At 45.6% G+C, this 19,778-nt stretch overlaps 1 protein-coding gene across 4 annotated transcripts in view; it reads left to right on the forward strand.

Annotated features, from left to right (window-relative positions):
• VPS13C (vacuolar protein sorting 13 homolog C) overlaps window positions 1–17,699 on the forward strand; it is a 270,747-nt gene extending 253,048 nt beyond the window's left edge. For all 4 annotated transcript variants that reach the window (XM_083183522.1, XM_083183524.1, XM_083183523.1 and 1 more), the window contains 4 exons: window positions 4,425–4,513; window positions 8,264–8,387; window positions 9,375–9,464; window positions 17,216–17,699. In XM_083183522.1, coding sequence (XP_083039648.1) covers window positions 4,425–4,513; window positions 8,264–8,387; window positions 9,375–9,464; window positions 17,216–17,314 — 402 coding nt within the window. In that variant the 3' untranslated portion in view covers window positions 17,315–17,699. The remainder of the gene's footprint in view (window positions 1–4,424; window positions 4,514–8,263; window positions 8,388–9,374; window positions 9,465–17,215) is intronic.
• Window positions 17,700–19,778: the final 2,079 nt, after the last annotated feature.

Raw genomic sequence — 19,778 nt, forward strand, 5'->3', positions numbered from 1 at the left:
TTCAAACTATAATAAAAATATCAGTAATGAAAACTACTAATTTAGGTACTGTGACAGTCCTCAGGCATTTACCTTTGCTCCAGTATGAATTTTGGATTACATACAGTATATAGAAATCATAGATGGAAGAAGAAGAATAGAGGAAATTGTAAAGGTTGGGGGGGGAGGGGGGGAGCATTGAAGGTTAGGGGAGGACCTGAACGAGAGGAGAAGTTGAGTCTAAGATATTATGGGAAGATCAGATAAGCTGCAACGTGTGTAATGGGGGATGTGTGTAATGGAGGGGGTGTTTGGTGTTGAAGAAAATCAGAGAAGTAAAGTGCAGTAGTCTAAACGGGATACAGTAACAAGGGCTTAAAGCACAATTCTATAATGATGGTGAAATTCAGATACACGTTCTAAATTGAAGATGGTGAATAAGGCCATTTCTAAACAACATGGCTTCCAGTGTGAACAATGAATATGTGCCTATCCTCTGCGCGTATATTTAATAAATATAGCTCATTGGCGTACAGGGCCCAGTATATCATATACAGCATGGCTTCAGTGATTTTTCAGAACATTCTCACTGGTCCTATTTGAGCTAGAAAAGCATTTTCATATACAATACTGGGATTTACTGTGTATAAGCAGTAGCGCACGCAGGGGGGGTTTCTGAGTACCCAGAAACCCCCCCAGGAGTCTAAGGGCTCAGATGAAAGCTGAGGGTCCCCTCTTTCCATGGGTATAAGAATTGTAAAAATCGGCCCTTGGGAACAGGAGATATCTGACTTCAAAGCAGTGGTCCCCATCCAAGCCTGATAATTGTTATTCCCAGTCAGATATTTCAGGTTCTCTCTAACTTAGAGTTTTTCTGAGGGTATATTCCAAAAGCTGGGACTCTTCCTCTTTGAGGGACACTAGTAGCTTGTCTCTACTTTTCCCAGAACTAGAGATATCAGCCTTCCAGCAGCTGGTTACTGCTCCAGCTCCACACACCTGGTATGTAGTATTATATTCTCGTGGGCAGATTGCTCTGCCTCCTGAACTCTGATCCCCTAGTCCCCATTACCATTTGGTAGGTGGGATTCTCTAGTTTTTAATTCCATTAAAATCTAAAAAATCTATTTCTGGGAACTGGAGATATCTGTAGTCAAGCAAGTTGTCCTCCCACCAGAAAATTATGAATAATGAGCCCACTCCACTATACACCCCTCCTCTGCATATTAAACATCCTCTACCACCCTGGAAGTTATGTATCAGGACCCCTTCATTCATCCCAATGCCCCCTTCTCCCACTCCATCTCCCACCATCGGTGCAGTAAAGGGTTAATTAGTGAAAATTGCTGATCCAGGCCCTACATGCTGAGCGGTTGGTATAATACCCCCTACCACCTGCGGGACATCAAAGCTTCCCCCACCCCTACCGCTGGAGGATCGGTAGGGGCCCCAATACATTGCTATGCCCAGGGGTCATACACTGCTGTTGACGCCCCGTATATATGTATGTGTATATATATATAAATATCTCATATATTTAGCCAGATCTGTCACTCAACCCCTGTGTAGAACGTTCCTGTGTAGAACATTTTCATGTGTATAACGTTCCACCCCCTTGACATCACCTCCCCTCGCCCAGCCAGGGCTACAGTACACGCCCACCATCCACCATTACTCCACAGCCACCATCCACCATTACTCCTGCACATCCCTACCCTCTGCCAGGACCCCCGCGACCCCCCTCCCGCGATTCGCGGGACCCCCCGCGACCCCCCCTCCCGCGAATTGCGGGACCCCCGCGACCCTCCCGCGAATCATGGGACCCCAGCGACCCCCGCCCCCCTCCCGCGATTCGCTGGACCCCCGCGACCAACCCCTTCCGCAATTCGCGGGACCCCCGCAATGCCCCTCCCGTGATTCGCGGGACCCCCGCAAACCCCCCCCCCCCGCGCAATTCGCGGGACCCCCGTGACCCTCCCGCGAATCGCGGGACCCCCGCGCCCCCCCCCCTCCCGCAATTCGTAGGACCCCCCGCGACCACCCCCTCCCGCGATTTGCGGGACCCCCGCGACCCCCCCCACCTCCCGCGAAACGCGGGACCCCCGCGACCCTCCCGCGAATCGCGGGACCCCAGCAAAATCCGGCCCTGGCTGCCGCACTGCAGGTTTCCACACTGCCCTCTGCACCAGCGCCACAACTTTTATTAATGTCTTGCCCACATACCACTATTATACAGCCTCCTGCTCTCATGCACGCTCACTCCCTCCCAGTGGGAGGAGACGCTCACCCACTGCCGGGAGCTGCATACTGTCCCCTACCCTCCTCCAGTTCTAGGGATGCCCATCGACCATCAATGATTTCAAATAATCGATGGTTTATGGCCGATGTTGAATACTTTTGCCATCAATATGGGAGGACAAGATGGTTTTCCTACAACGATGGCAAAGGAGAACCGATCAAGTTTAAATTTTTTTTAGGCCACCAAGTTCTGATTGACCCACGGCCTATTCAGTCAGATATAATGGATGACCATCGATAGCTACAACAATCGATGGTTATCCAAGTAATATGTTACTACTATCGATGGCAGGGTGCAAAATCGCTATCAATGCCAACCATCGATGGTGTCTGCACCAATGCCTATCCCTACTCCGCAACAGCCAAAAACCTTTATTACCCCTCATGCCCAAACACCTCTATCACTGCCCTGCCTCCTGTTCTCCTGCCCCGTAACTTCCGCCAGTGGGGACCCGCTCACCCTGTGTTGCCCACATTCCCCTATCATGCTTTACCGCCCAGCCTCCTGCTCTCATGCACCCTAACTCCCACCCAGGCGGAGGAGACACTGACTCAGGGCCACCATCCTGTACTTCTGTGCTGCCACGCTAGACCCTCACCCACTGGCAGAAGCTGCACAGTGTCCCCTACCCTCTTTAGTCCCCCGTATGCCCACACACCCCTATCACTACCCAGCTTCCTGCTCTCCTGAACCGTAACTTCCACTACTGGGTAATCGCTGACGCTGTGTTGCCCACATACCCCTATTATGCCTCATATCCCAGCCTCCTGCTCTCATGCACCCTAACTCCCACCCAGTAGGAGGAGACACTGACTCAGGGCCACCGTCCTGTACTACTGTGCTGCCACGCTGGACCCTCACCCACTGGCAGAAGCTGCAATACAGGGCATCTTTCATACAATTCTAACCATATTTCTCACAATACAATCGTTCACAAATTAAGTGGCGTAGCCCCTTACGCCGGTGTGAAGAGCGCCCGTAGGGCGCGATGAATCACCTAATATATATATATATATATATATATATATATATATATATATATATATATATTTATTTAAAAAAATATATATTATTATTTATATACATTTGGTATATAATAATATCTATATCTATAATACTTTAACTGACCCGGCATATTCTGGGTCACCTAAGTGTCCATCTCCGTGCTTTGCTCCGCCCCTCTGAAAACCCCCTTCTGAAAATCCTGCGTTTGCCACTGTATAAGTACACATAGTAATGTTCTGCCAGTATGTGCAATGGAGGAAGGCTCTCGGGAAATGTATTTGTATAAGAAATCTGTACGTGAAGACCGCATAGGAGCATGGTCTCATTAAATGGTGACAGTGGTCCCTCTCGGCAGTTATTGTAAAAGATGGGTAGGTGGTCCTTAGGGCAATGTACTGTAAGATTTGAGGTAGTTTTTTTTGTGTTCTATGTGTAGGTGGGATGCATGTACACTCCAGCTGACATGAATGAGGGCAATTGGGACTTCTATCCTTGTATTACTCTTTCGCCCTGGTGTCCAGCAGCTCTCCAACCCACCTACCTACCTGTGCTCCCGTCTGACCTGCTTCTGGGCAGAGAGGAGACTGCAGTTTAGGCATCTGCACCTTTGCCCGTCCCCAGAAACGTCCCAAATGAATTTCCATATTTTATGTTTACATTTTTATGGATTTGTTGTTTTTAAGTGATGGTGTTTTTTCCTGTGCTTTTTCTGTCACTGGTGAGCAGTTTAATTTCCATATCAGTAATGTGGAAATTCATACATAAATCATAAGCATTATGGATACAGAATTCTGGACTTTTTTAATGTCATTTATATCATCCATTCCATGCTTTAATTGCGATAAAGGAGGAGTTTCCTCTGTGGGTGAGTGGGAGCATTGATATATTGTAATTGTTCCACTGATGCAGTCTGCAGCAGAGGTACAGTATTGAAGAACCGTATTGCTACTTACAGAAAAGCTTAGTGTAATACTTTGGTTACTGTGTTTGCTACAGAATGACAAGTTCTGTTGGACAATGGCACTGAGCAGCCCTGCACTGGTGCTGCAAGAAGGGCTTGGATGTAGTCTGATATATTTGCATTATTTGGGAAGTATTCAGTGCAGCAATACCAATAAATGTATTTGATTTTCTTTTGTAGAATTCAAATATCAAAAAACTGGATGGAGAAATCTACAGATACGGCTGCTCTTTAACTAATAAGAAATCCAACCTCCTGGTCACGAACAGGTTGGTTACACCTCCCTTCCTTTGGACAAAAGCTTGACTTGGGTCACTGCTTAGACTAGAGATGATAAAAATGCAGTTGCTGAATGGGAAAAGGACTTTTTATTTTATTTTTTAAGTTCAATCATTTTTATTTAAAAAATGTTTGCAGCAGAACATAAACACCCCCCCAGACATATGAGTATAGCTATAGCAGCAATAGAGATTAACATTCAGAAGCGGATGTAGGATAAATATGTGGTTCTATAGACATATATAGGCAAGGCTAACCGATAACATTTACATAAAATATCTCCATAGGGCAGACGTATTATTTCAGTACCCGAAGGTGCCATTCGGGACCGATCATACATAATGTGTACTAAAATAGTAATTATGCTAAAGTAAAGTATTCAGTACCCTCCCATTCGGTATAAAATGCACATAGAATATTCCAGGACCACTGCAATAACCACATAGAACTAGAATAATAAGTATATATACCTATCTATCAAAAAATAAATAAAATCCAAAAAGCACCCCCAAAAAACCCATCCCCAAAACCCCCACCCTGTATGACCTACCCCCAATTTAGGTATACCTGGAGCCCATAACCACTACCCCATTAGCTGCTCTAACTAGTAGTAACTATTACCCATACCCACCCGTTGATAACTACCCCCCCCCCCCCATGAAACTACAAGCTGTCAAAGGCATCAATACTGAGAAAAATAATAAGAGGTCAAAGGCATATAACATCCCAAATTATAATAAAACGTGAGACATTAATCTGGCCAGCTTTCAATTTCCTGAAGAAGCATGGCAAGCAAAATAAACCCATCTCCAAGTGCAGGGGGGCAACCAGGAGAGCAACTGTAATATGCACATGTGGATAAGCGAGTAGGAATGATCCAAATCCAGGAGCTCATAGCAAGCATGAGTAACAATGCAGGATTTTGAGGGAAAACCATGCTACGGTCATAGTTGCGGATGTAGTGTAGCGATTATCTTCAACTTTGTACAGGTTTCCATAGACACTCATGTCCAAAGCAGAGACTGGTGTACTAGCAGAAGAGGGCACAAGGCCCCTAGCCACAGATATGTCATCTTGGTAGACTGCATCATGCCTCTCAGGAGTACAGGGAGGGGATGGGGCATCCAACTGTATCTCATCCAGCCGAAGGAGAATTCTATCGGAAGAAGCGTATATCGCACCCAGTATAAACAGGAGGGTCAGAAAGCAAACAGTTAGGAATAGGATAGTCTCGAAGCAATATGGCAGTGTCTAGCACACTGCCATGGGCATATAAAGGGTTGGTAGCCAAATAAGACACTCTATCAGTCTAAGAGTTTTGGTAACAAAAAGGATCAGATATCTTATCTAAGTGTACCAAACCTCAGCCATCAGCGTTTTGAGTATACATCCAGTCGGGGAAAATGAAGCGGGGTGCCAGAATCTCCGATCCGTCTCCCACTCCCCAAGATGGCCGCGGCTGTTCCCTCCCCCGCCGTTGTGTGGCCGGGCTGTGCCGCGCGGTCTACGGGCAACAGAAAGGAATAGTAGCAGCAGGCAGGAGCGTGTGGGCCGGCGGTGCAGGAGGTCAGGCGAAGTAGAGCGGGTGCCAGGATCTCTGATCTCCGTGCGGCTGAAGCAGCAGCAATATGGCACCGGCCGACCTCTGCCAAATATTCCAGCAGCGGTGGCTCTGACTGGTGTCTAGGACGACAGGGACGTACTGGGAGGCTTCCCCTACCTCCACGGGAGGCCAGGTATGGATGAGCACTTACAGGATGGGTGAAAAGGATAACTGTAGTGGGGAGCAGCAGGAAAGTGCGTCTTCTCACATAGCCGTCCAAGCCATGCCCCGGAAAAGGACTTTTAATGCAACTTTAAAACAACTTATTTTTTTTAGTTTGTTTTATAATTATATGAAAGAAATGAAATTGTAATAATGGGCAGATTAGCCATACATAGGTGTCCTACCATTCTCCAAGTTAATTTGGCCACTGACCTCACTGTTCCATTAAAGCACATTGCTCAGCATTAATTTCTTTAAGTGTACCTTTCCATACATGTTAGATTTGGGAGGCGGGGTAAATATATATGTGGGATATACACAACCCACTGAGGAACCGTACTGCATCAACATCTCATTTATCTGCTGAAAAAGGCCTTCTTCATCATCAGCTGATATTTGTGCCTGATTCAAAGATGTACACAAATCCATTCTCCCATAATTGGTGTCTCTGACCTGCGGCATTCATTCAGAGGTAACCATCGGATGCACATCAGACAAACATTGACCATCTCTGTAACACTATGGTCACACTGCATTACCGTTGAGTGTTGAAGCCAATGTAGCTGCATATGGAATCAGTCACAAGCTGCGACACACCCCAGAAAGGGTTTTGATAGGTCTGCGTTTTTGCTGCCACTCCCCCAAATGGTGCCTGACTGTTAGTCACGTCCATTGTGGCACTTTTGTAGTGCGACTAGCGCAGGGTTTGTGCTGTGAATCAGGCCCAGTGTTACATAGGATATTTCCTTTTTGCTTAAAATCCCATTGTTGCTTGCAGCATATCACAGCACAAGGAAATTGGGTACTTGTGAGTTATCCGGGCTGCCGATTTTTTCATCGCGCCCGAAATCGTGGGCATCGCGTCGGTCGTGGCCGTTATAAGGAGCCGCGATGCGATGCCCACGATTTCCCATAGACAGTAATGTTAAAAGACACGATGGACCCGATTTCCGACACGATTTCCCATAGACAGTAATGTTAAAAGACGCGATGGACCCGATTTCCCATAGACAGCAATGTTAAAATAAAATTACAATGTGAAATTGGCCAATATGTTTTTAAAAAAAATGTTTCATGGCCCCCCACCACCGTTAACGCCACCCCGCTATTGACGCCAACCCGAAGCGTGGCGAGCGGCGGCGATACGCGTCCTCCGACCTTTTCATGCCCTACTATCCACTAGGGCGTGGAGTGAGAATAGAATAGTGTGGTGAGCGCAGCGAGCCACCGAGCCCGAAGCGTGGCGAGCGCACGCGGACACCTTCACAGGTATCCGCGTGCCCTTGCGGGCTTCACAGGTGTCCGCGTCCCCTCGCGGGGCTCGCTGCGCTCGCCACGCTTCGGGCACGGTGGCTCGCTGCGCTCGCCACACTATTCTATTCTCACTCCACGCCCTAGTGGATAGTAGGGCATGAAAAGGTCGGAGGACGCGTACCGCCACCCCTCGCGGGCTCGCTGCGGTCGCCACGCTTCGGGTTGGCGTCAATAGCGGGGTGGCGTTAATGGTGGTGGGGGGCCATGAAACATTTTTTTTAAAAACATATTGCCCAATTTCACATTGTAATTTTATTTTAACATTGCTGTCTATGGGAAATCGGGTCCATCGCGTCTTTTAACATTACTGTCTATGGGAAATCGGGTCCATCGTGTCTTTTAACATTACTGTCTATGGGAAATCGGGGGCATCGCGTCGCGGCCCCTTATAACGGCCACGACCGACGCGATGCCCCCGATTTGGAGCTAAATCGTGGGCATCGCGTCGGTCGGGTGTCCTTAAGTTAACCAAACTTAAGGACAAAATCGGCAGCCCGGATAACTCACAAGTACCGGAAATTGTACATGGTTTAATTTAGGATGAAATACAGGAATGTCTGCTCCTGTTTTAGTATTACCTATCCACAAACAACTGTAAGTGTTTTAATTTATTGGGAAGGTATTTGGTGTGTGGGCTAAACTCCTACAATTGTAATAACAGGAGACTGATGTGTGTGAAGGAGCTGGAGATCTTGGGCCACAGAAGTATGGATTGGGACTACTCCTTTGACGATTTCCTACAGCCACCCACAGTGGAAGACAATGTACTGACTCTCTCAGTCAAGGTATCTGTAAATTGCTTTTGTGAAGGGATCGGGGAGATTTTAGTTAAGCACAGGAGTTTGTGTCATAATCTAGCCAAGCAGATATGGTGCAAGTTGGTATACAGTCACTAGGTCTACAACAACTAGGTCAACATGACTGAAGGTTGACATGGGGTTAGGTCAACATGGAGAAGGTCGACAGTCACTTATCTAGTGTCCGTGTTGATGTTTTGGACCTAAAAAGTGAAAAATCCCATGTCGACCTTTTCCATGTTGACCTGGTGACCTAACTCCATGTTGACCTTGTCATGTCGGCATTCATGCATGTCGACCTAGTGGTGTTGACCTAATGCTTGTCGACCTAGTTGTTGTCTATCCAATGATCCATACCCATGTAAGTTTTAGGAGGCAAACACACTGGGCAATTGTAGCCCTATTACTAAATGATCTATTTAGATCTGTGTGTATGCTCCCATGAGATGGCGAAGCACAGACACAGGCGTTGTCATCCCCTGATTAGATCTTGACTACATGTAGTCAAGATCTAGTTAGATTGCCAGTGTTTTCACTAGAGGACGCCTGTCGGCACAGGTCGCTCAGCACACATCGACTCAGCTCATATATCTCTTTAATGCTGTATGTTTAGTATTGCCATATGATGCACTGGTCACCTACCTTGGTTTCATCCCCTCTATGAATGATTGTGCAAGGTGTGTTTTTAGTTCTGCCCTTGTTCTCTCTCTTCTAATTATCAGAGATCTTCAGAGTAATGCTGTTTCGCAACAGATACAGTATCAGCTAGCTTTTCCTAATTACGTTACCATGTGCCTGCAAACATTTAATTCCATCTATCTGTCCTGTGTCTGGCAGTACAAATGTATTATTAATAATAATTATAATAATTATAATATTTATATAGCACTTTTCTTCCAATAGGACTCAAAGTGCTTTCCCATTGTCTTTACAGCTCAAAATATTAGCTGACTTTGCTCATCTTTTTCTGTTCAGGACCATAGTATGTTAGTCTTCCAGAAGAAGGATAAAGCTGTTCAGGAGGTGAAGAAAAGGATCACGTTACAAAACAGCGCTAACGCTCAGGTAAATAGTTTTTTGACTAGGTAGCCATTAAATGATGGACTGCAGCACATGTATCTTTATCATGTCTGTGACTTCAGTTGCATTTTACTATAGCCATCCTAGAGAAGAAAATGCATGCCAGGGTGTTTGCCTTCAAATACCCCAGCTGGTTATGTTTTGAGGATTCCTGGGATAATTATGACTGAGCAAATAAGATTCACTTACCAGTGCATAAATAATTATTGAAAACATGACTTGTTGGCAGTACTTGAATATAAGAGTTAAAAAACTCTGTTGTATTTGCAAGTAAATACTTGAGTCCATAACCTCTTATCTCAGAAACTGTACTTTCTGTGGTGAAATTATTATTTTTAAATTGCTACAGAATTTGCTGACTTAATATTAGTGGCTGTACTCTCTGGCACCCCCCCTTCCCCAGCCCCCACTCCTGCCCCCTTTGCCTATTTCCCCTACACCACTCCTGTGAAGAATGTTGCCCCTGACTTCTAACCCGTCAATACACTGTTCCCTTCCACCTGGGACCTAGTTTAAAGAATGCTCCAACCTTCTAACAATCCTCTCTGCAATCTGTCCCGACAGTAAAGCGGGCCCCTGCCTAAGACGTCTGCCTAGTGCTCTAAGAAACCGTACCCTTCTACCCTACACTATTCTCTTAGCCCCACATTTAACTCCCTCAGCTCCCTCAACCTCCCAGGTCTAGCACTCTTTACTTTTGGCTTAGTCTCTTTCTGACCCTGGAATTTTTTCAGTCACAGAGCTGGTTTATAAATTGGTACAAGTCCAGCCTAACATTATCTCAGAGCATGCTCCATCTGAGAGACCATCTGTATTCCAGTCTAGGGAGTCTTTCTTCCCCATAACAAGATAAAGGGATTTTTGTAAGAACTTACCGTTCAAATCCCTTTCTCTGATTCTATCCTGGTGACGCAGCTGACATTGGGATGTAGTAGGGTCCGAAGGCACCTATGCTAAACTTTGAAGAGAGGCAGGCTCCTCCCCACTGCATCCCATGATTCCTCAGTTCAACTTCCAGAGCACACTAGGATACAGTGCCTGAACATATTATATGCACAATCAATTAACATAACCATTATAACATGACAATACATGAAAACAGAATTACTGAGCGTAAGGGAGGGATCGCTGAATCACCAGGATAGAATAAGAGAAAGGGATTCGAACGGTAAGTTCTTATAAAAATCCCTTTTTCTCATTCATCTATCCTGGTGACGCAGCTGACCTTGGGACGTTCAAGAGCCGGTCCTTTGGGAGGGTATGCTCAGGTCTGCAGTTCTCATCACTGCTCTCCCGAATGATGTGTCCTCCAATGCAAACTCATGAAACCTGTAAAGCCTGGTGAAAGTGTGAAAAGATGACCAAGTGGCAGCCCTGCATACTTGTTCAGCCGTAGCTCCATGGCGCACCGCCCAAGAGGCAACAACTGACCTTGTGGTATGAGCATAGATCCTGGAAGGCGCCAGTCTCCCTACTTTAGTATAGGCAAAAGCAATAACCAACCTCAACCACCTAGCAATGGTCTGTTAAGAAGCAGGCCAGCCCTTAGTGTACATCATACAGCACCAATAAAGAATCCGTTCTACGGAGATCTTTCACTGTCCACATAAATGCGCAAATCGCGAACAACATCCAAGTTTTTCAGTCTGTCCCTTTTTCTGGTCTCTTCCGGAGGACTGAACACCGGAAGAATGATGTCTTGGTTTAAATGAAATTAAGAAACAACTTTAGGCAAAAACTTAGGAACTTTTCTAAGCACAGCCCTATCATCGTGAATAACCAAAAACGGAGACTTACAAGAAAACACTCCTAATTCAAAAACACACCTAGCCGAGGCGATTGCGAGCAAAAAAGTCAATTTCCATGTCAGATATTTTTGGTCAGCCGACTTTAAGGGTTCAAACGAGGCTTCTGTAAAACTGACAACACCAAGGATAAATCCCATGGGGCCACTGGCTGTTTTAAGGAGGTTTCAATCTAGTAACCCCTTGCAAAAAGGTCTGTACCTCCGGTATCAAGTCCACTTTCTTTTGAAAATAAATAGACAAGGCTGAAATCTGTACCTTTAAAGGACTGAAGACTCAGTCCCGAGGAAAAACCATCTTGTAAAAATTCCAATAGTCTAGAGCTGGGGTAGCCAACCCTAGTCCTTGAGAGCTACCAACAGTGCATGTTTTGCAGGTCTCATAGAATCACAAGTGAGCTAATTAGCTCCATCTGTGTATCTTTTAAAATGTGTCAGTGATTAATGAGTGCAGCTGTGCAGCAGCTAGGTTGTCTGGAAAATGTGAACTGTTGGTAGCTCTCGAGGGCTAGGGTTGGCTACCACTGGTCTAGAGCCAGGGTAGCCAACTCCAGTCCTCGAGAGCTACCAGCAGTTAACATTTTCCAGGTCTCCTCGCAGAATCAGAAGTGAAGTAATTATCTTGACCTGTGGATCTTTTGAAATTTGCCGGTGAGTAAAGAGTGCACATGCTAAGTGTTCTGGAAAACATGAACTGTTGGTATCTCTCGAGGACCGGAGTTGGCTACCATTGGTCTAGAGACCTTACATTGAGAAGTTTGAACACTCTGACGTTCACACCATCTAATGTAAATCTTGCAGACTCTATAATAGTTCTTCGAAAACACCGGTTTTCTAGCATTTATCATGGTTGAAATTACAGCATCTGAAAACCCCTTCTTCTTTAGGATAGAGGCCTCAAAAGCCAGGCCGTCAAATTCAAATGAGCTAGGTCCTGATGACAAAACGGACCTTGTCTGATTAGGTCTGGCCGTAGAGGAAGACGCCACGACTGTGTCGACAACCTCCGAATGCTGAAATACCAAGATCTTCTTGGCCAATCTGGCTCTACCAGTATCATGGCTGTCCCCTGTGACCTCACCCTCTGCAACACCCGGGCAATCATTGGAAATGGTGGGAACACATAAGCCAACTCGAACTTCCAAGGTACCATCATAGCATCCACTGCCCAAGCTAGAGGGTCCCTGGTCCTCGCACAGAATCTGGGAACTTGGCAATTGTGCATGGACGCCATCAAGTCCACTTCCAGAAGGCCCCAATGAGCCACAATCTCCTGAAAGACTTTAGGATGTAATGCCCACTCTCCCTCCAGACGTTTCTCCCTGCTCAGGAAATCCACCTCCACATTCTGGGCTCCTGGGATTATTTCCCAATAACTTTAGGCAATGCCATACTGATGGACCCGGTGACCTCAGAATCGACCAAACCAGCTGAGAAATGTCCCTGGCCTTCACTTTCGGAAGGAATACACGATGTAGATGTTTATCCAGTATAACTCCCAGAAACTGCAGTCTTTAAATAGGACACAAGTGAGACTTTTGAAGATTCAGGATCCACCTGTGGTCCCTTACGAACTGAATTGCCACTGATAGATTTCATTGCAATTTCTCTGCCGACTCTTCTTTGAACAGCAGGATGTCCAAATATTAGCTGCCATGAGTGACACCATTTTTGTGAACACCCTTGTGGCTGTAGCCAGCCCAAAGGGAAGTGCTTGAAACTGCAGGTGTGATTCACAAAATCACACCTGCAAAATCGCAAAACGCAGTAAGGATTGATGTTCTGTACAAATGGGAACGTGTAAATAAGCATTTTGAATGTCCATGGACGCTAGAAATTCTCCTGGTTCCAGACTCAGCAAAACCGACTTCAGGAACTCCATCCTGAAATGGCCCATCCATAAGTGGAGATTCAGAGACTTCCGATTTTAAGATTGGTCTGATTGGGAACCACTGCTCTACTGGACTGACCCCTTGATGATGCACCTCCCCGAAAGGAAGGCCGAAAAGAGGAATGAAAGGCAGCAAACCTCGATGAACCTTTTTTCGCTGCTGTAGCTTGCTTAATAATGGTTTCCAACTGCGAACCAAAAAGAATTTCCCCTTTGAAAGCCAAAGCCTCAAGGGATTTTTTGGACTCAATATGAGCCTCCCAGGCATTGAGCCACAAAACTCTACGAGCATGCACAGAAACTGCCGATATCTTAGACAGCATTTTAACCGCCTCTTCACCAGCCTCGCAAGTATATTCTGCAGCAGCCTCCAATTTCTTTGCCAAAGCCAAGGCTTCCGTATCTGGCTGTAGGAAAGAGCAGGGGGTAATAGCCCACACTATCATAGCTTTGGACACCCATGCAGAAGCAATTACAGGCCTAAGAGTAAAGCCCACACCTTCAGAAACTGCTTTTAAGCATCCCTCCATTTTTGCTTCGCCTTGCACAGGCAAAACCATAGCCTTTGACAGTCTAGCGACCGGAACATCTTCTAAGGGAACTTTTTCCTACAACTTAACATGCTCCTCCGGCATAGGGTATAAGTTCAAGTATCTTTTAGGTAACAGAATCTTTTTATCTGGCGTTTTCCAAGCCCTTCCTAACAAATCCTGCATACCCTCATCTGAGGGGAAAGTGACTGTGTCCCTGCGCTGTCTTTTAAAAATTCCCTGAACAGGAGCTTTATCTCCTTCAGATAAATTTAAAGCGTGCTTCACAGCCAAAATTAAATCTTCAATAACGGGTATGGAAATATCCAACTCATCCTTCTGATCCCAGTACATCTCAGGTCCACACTCTCTCTCCTCCTCATGATCCATGTTGAGGGTAGGCAGAGATGCTACAGAATGTCTGGAAGACCCTTCAGGCTCCTTAGAAAACTGCTCCATGAGAGCATTAAACTTCTGAATGTCCTGCACGACCTGCAAAAGGGCCGGCTCCCCCTGTGATAAGGGAATGGAATCAGTGGACTGTTGAGAGGATGACAATGGTCTAGGGGACCTCACCAACTCATCCTTATGTCTGTTTAACACTTGCATCAAAGCAGTGACAAACTTGCCTAAGGCAGCAGCCCACGCAGGCTCAGGCTGATTCAGGATCATCACTGGCAGTTCCAGGTGCTGCCATTTGACCTCTCTGCTGAAGAGTCAGTCGAGAGAACCTGTTGGAGAACCCTCATATGCCACGGGTGGATCCTCAACTTCGAGAAATCGCAGCTTCAACCAGCTCAACGTCTTTTATTCTTCGGGATGATCATGGACATGGTCCAGATGAAGGTCTTTTTACCAACTGACAAGATCCAATCCCTACAGGCTTTGGTCAGGCTAGTTCTGTGTCTCAGACAGGTGTCAGTACACCTTTGCACCAGGCTCCTGGGGAAGATGGTATCCACCTTTTGAGGCGATCCAGTACGGGTGTTTCCACTCTCACCCATTTCAGCTGTCTCTTCTCCATCAATCGTCGGGATCACACCTTCACCTGCAACAGATGGTGACCCTATCCCCTCAAACTCATCTGTCCTTACTGTGGTGGCTCAAAGCCAATAATCTCCAGCAAGGAAAAAAAATTGCAATTTTGGATTGAACTCTCCACACCAGACGCCAGCCTCCGGGGTTGGGGAGCGTCTCCTCTCAATCAATGTTCTGGAACTAAGAGCTGTCTATTACGCCCTTCTCCAGGTGAAACGTCTTCTTCAGGGCAAGGCCATCTGCATAGAGTCCGAAAACACTCCACAGCCGTGCCGTATATCAACAAGCAGGGAGGCACCCGCAATTGCGCAGCCATGAAGGAGGTCAGCAGAATCCTGCTTTGGGCGCAGACTCATGCTCTAGCCCTGTCAGCCATTTTTATACCCGGAGTATAAAACTGGGAGGCCGATTTTCTCAGTCGGCAGGATGTACATCAGGGAGAATGGTGTTTACACCTTCAGATATTTCAGAGGTTGATCCATCGGTGGGGCTGTCCTCAGGTGCACCTGATGGCGTCCCATCACAACTTTCAACTCCCCAGGTACTTTGCTCGGACGTGAGACCCACAAGCAGAAGGGGTGGATGCGCTGGTCGCTGTTGCCGTTGATACCTCAAGTTCTCCAACGCAAGAGGAGGAGTCACGGCTCTGTTGATAGCACAAGACTGGCCTTTTCGGTCTTGCTACACCAATCTGACAGCACTACTGATAGACGAGCCGTGGCCCCTGCCTCTTCAGGATGACCTTCTCACCCAGGGACCTTTCATCTTCCCAGATTAAGGTTGTCTTCATTTGAAGGCATGGCTGCTGAAAGGTCCATCCTGAGGCGTGCTGGTATTCCTAGTGCAGTGATACCTACCATGCTGCGTGCAAGAAAAGAGGTCACCTCAGCACACTATCACCACGTATGGCATTCCTATGTGGCTTTTTGTGAGCGGAGCGGGGTTTCCACAACCCTGTTTAAAGAGGCAAGACTCCTCCTTTTTCTACAAGAAGGGTTGAGTTCGGGACTGAAGCTTAATACCGTGAAGGTGCAGGTCTCAGCTCTTTCCATTTTTTTTCCAAAAGAGATTAGCCTTCCTGCCTGAAGTACAGACATTTTTTCAGGGGGTGGTACGTTTGCAACCACCCATTAGACCTCCAACGGCTCCTTGGGGCCTTGATTTGGTTCTCCAGTTCTTACAAACCTTTGTTTTTGAGCCTAGGGATTAGGTGGACCTTCGCTATGTTACTGGCACTGGCCTCAGCCAGACGTGTATCTGAACTGGGGGCTCTCTTGTCGTTCTTTCTTCCTTCAGTTCCATTCTGACAGAGCAGAACTCTGCACTAGTCTGTAATTTCTACCAAAAGTAGTATCTACTATTCACGTGAAACAACCCATTGTGTTTTCAGCATTCACCGAGGACTCGCCGGAAGCAAGATCACTGGATGTGGTCAGGGCTCTGCGCATCTATGTGTCTCACATGGCCCCTATTAGAAAGTCTGATGTTTTGTTTGTTACCTACGACCCAATACGCCGTGGGTGGCCAGCCTCAAAGCAAACACTTTCTAGGTGGATTCGGCTGACCCTTCGTCAGGCTTATGTGCCGAGCTGCTACATGGTCGGGCAGTAAATCCTTTGTTTTGTTTACAGGTTTGATACCTTTGCGGCTCCAGCTTTGTTTGGCCGCAGGGTACTATGGGGTTCTCAGCGCTCTCCCATTCGGGTTGGATGCTCTGGGACGTCCCCAGTGTGACACCTAGTGGATGAAGGAGAAAGAGAGATTTTGTACTTTTTTTTTTTTTTTGTACAGGGCTGTTCTCTACTTAGCCCTAGGGCAAGTTACCTGTCAGGGTAGTTACCTTGGAATTTTCCCTGTTACGGTTTACAACTGTATGTTATGATGTTACATTGTCTGTTGACTCTGTATGTGTTGGTTTTCAGTGTTTTTCTCACTGTTTCTTTACTTTATGTATTGAATGTTGGTATGTGGTGTTTAACCTCCTCTTCGGAAGTGTGTTTTATCTTCCTGCTCCCTTCCGGGCACAATCTTAATGACTGCCTGGGAGGGGAAGTAGAAGGGGAGGAGTTGGCCAAACTAATTTTATATTTAAAGTGCCCATGCTCCCTGTGGTCGCCTTCTATTCCCCGGTGTAACTCCAGTGACACCTGTGGACTCAGAGAAAAGGATTTACGGTAAGTACAAAAACAGTATAAGTATAGAGAGAGAGACATATTTTTAAAGCGTTAGATATAGAGAGAACTGAAGATGGCTGCCGCATTCTCCTTTAGCTTTTATTTTAAGCCCCACCATCCTGGTCTTTTCCATACCTCTGGGTGACCTGGAAACATGGGAGTAAATCTAGGTGAGTTTGTGACTGATTGTCTTCCTGCTTGAATTAAATGAAAAGTTGTATTTTTTATATAAACTGTATGATTCCCGGGTTGCATATCTTTCTATTTTTAATTACCATTTTTGTTTATTTCAATTTCAGGAAGTTCTCAAAGCATTAGATGAGGCCCGGAGTTCTTGTCATCAGCAAACATTAGTGAGGCAGAAGTCTGAGAGATTTATCAACCAGTACAGCAACTGAGATTTGTCTATAATGTGTTCCAGACTGTCCCATGATCCTACTAAAATGCCATGCACCTTGTATTTGTCCTTCCAGATATTAGTCGCTGTGTTGACTACAGAACCTTCTCTCTGTATTCCAGGCAGGGACTGATTCTGTGGGACATTTCTTAGCATTTTGTGCCTCTATAAAGGCTATGCCCAATATGCTGCACCATAAATATCCCGTCCACATGTACATTTGTATTGTGCACTTTGTCAGCACTTTTCTGGAACAGTGCTCTGGAGATCAAAGATTATTTGTACTTACTTGAATAATCAAATTGTTTTTGCTTTTGTTACAATGAAGGAAGCCTGCATTACTATAACAATGTATCCATTTAATAAAAAAATCACAGCAAGTTTAACTTGTGTCTTTTGTGCTTCATTTTCATTTTTAGCTTGTACAGTGCTGCCAACATTGAGAATACATGATGCAAAAGGACAAATCCGTAATGTTTCTATTATATAGAAACATAGAATTTGATGGCAGATAAGAATAACTTTGCCCATCCAGCCTGACCCTTTTTTTTATTGTTTAGGGGATCTATATTATGTAATGTATTAAAATGTATATATGTGTGTGCATTACTTGTTGGCACTAGTCCCAGCACTGGAACTTGTCTATGCCAAGTCCCAGCATCATGCAGAGGCCAGCCTGGGTTTAATGATGCGTACACACTGGCCAATATTGGAACCATATCACTCATTTTGCTTCCTCTGAGTGATCTCATTTAAAATATTGCTAAACGTGGATACTATGACCAATGCACCAATTCAAAAATGAAGCCGAAACATCAGTGCCACCCTGCCATCTTGGCCATGTGGGCCTGGTCTCAGTCCACCAACCCCTTCCCACCATGAGGGAAGACTAGACAACCATGTGATTTGTTATCTTCATTACTTTAGCTATGATGATCTGGTCCTAGCACTGGTCTGCTAGTCTGTTCCTTATGCATTTGATGGAACTACGATTTCTTTAACCATGAAAAAATGTTTTCCCTGATTTGCATGGAAGTGACCTGATGCGAATTTCCGTATGAATGTGTTGCATTGCTGTTAAAATGTATTCGCATGACACATGCGGCATCTTTTAAATAACTAATATCTTCTGGCTTCAGTGCAGAGCGTACAGGGCAGAGCAATTATGTAAGAATGGCAGCTCGATGACGATAAAGCAATCCCTCAGCCTGACTCTGCTGTGAAGATTACATCTGCTGGGTGATTATTGGCTAGCTAGCAGATGGAAGGCAAAGCTTAGACCTGCCCCCTTGCTACACTTCTGCTCAATAGCCTGACTTGTCCTTGTGCCCCCCTCTACCAGCCTGGAAAAACTCTGTACGTCATAGACTCTGCATTCTATTGTTAGTGTGTAGGTAACTTTACCAGACGTCCGGGCTCAAGTCTCTTCTTTGTTAAACAAATAAGGAACTCAAGCTTTAGACTATTGTATAGCTGTACCTAGTTAGGGCCTAGGTCGCAGCAGAACTCTTGTGCTTTTGGAATAGGGAATAGCTAGCCCATTTTTGGTGGGGACATCTGATAGTTTTAGCAGAGTTCTCTACAGAAGCTGAGCTCACCATGCCACCCTCTATTTGTTGTGGAACTACACCCCACAGCATCTCTACCACAATTTTCTCTTTCACAACAGCTGGAGGGCCACATGTAAACTACAGTACCCCTGCTCTATATTCTCCATTTCTAAAATATATGGTGTACACGGTATGATTTCTGAAATCAAATGAATATACATAATCCAGCATTTTTATAGTTGTTTATTTATTCGCTACCATTAGTAGTACAATTACTACTATATTTATCTATCCTTGGGCATTATCCACAACCCCAGGAATTTTTCAGCATTGGCAGCTGATAGCAGCAACTCTTGAATTGGTCCATAAGGTTCTATCTAGTGGTCCCAGCGCACCTGAAACTTGACCTCCATCCATAGAGGTGAGGTGAGGTGCAGTGTTAGATGGGGCTAGAAAGAACAAAATATGGCTATAAAGTTTATTGACTGTTTATACTTTGCATTGCTATGCCCAGGGGCCTACATTGCTATTCAGATGGTCAAAATACAAAAAAAAGGAAAAGGATTGTCTCTTTTGCTGGCGCATGAATAGAGAAGGTTTATAAATGTGTGAATATTCAGGGTAAAATATTACCTTTTTAAATGTAATACATAAAAGCCAGATGGCCCTGAGGGCTCCAATGGCAAAGTGAAGGACTTGAGGTACCGCGCTCTCTATCATCATGATGATGATTAGTTTTGCTCATAATCTAGCCATCCATTAAATGGAAGTGGTGTGGTAGGACAGGGTAAAAACAAATATGCCAGCCTGTGTGTTTGCCATGCTTTAGGGATAAAGCCTGAAACTGAATGTGGGTGACGGTCTTTCACTTTACCCTTGGCTAATAGACGAGTGTGATTTTCCAGGTGGCAGGTG

Source organism: Crinia signifera, chromosome 4 (assembly GCF_055691185.1).
Source record: "Crinia signifera chromosome 4, ASM5569118v1, whole genome shotgun sequence".
Classification (NCBI taxonomy): domain Eukaryota; kingdom Metazoa; phylum Chordata; class Amphibia; order Anura; family Myobatrachidae; genus Crinia; species Crinia signifera.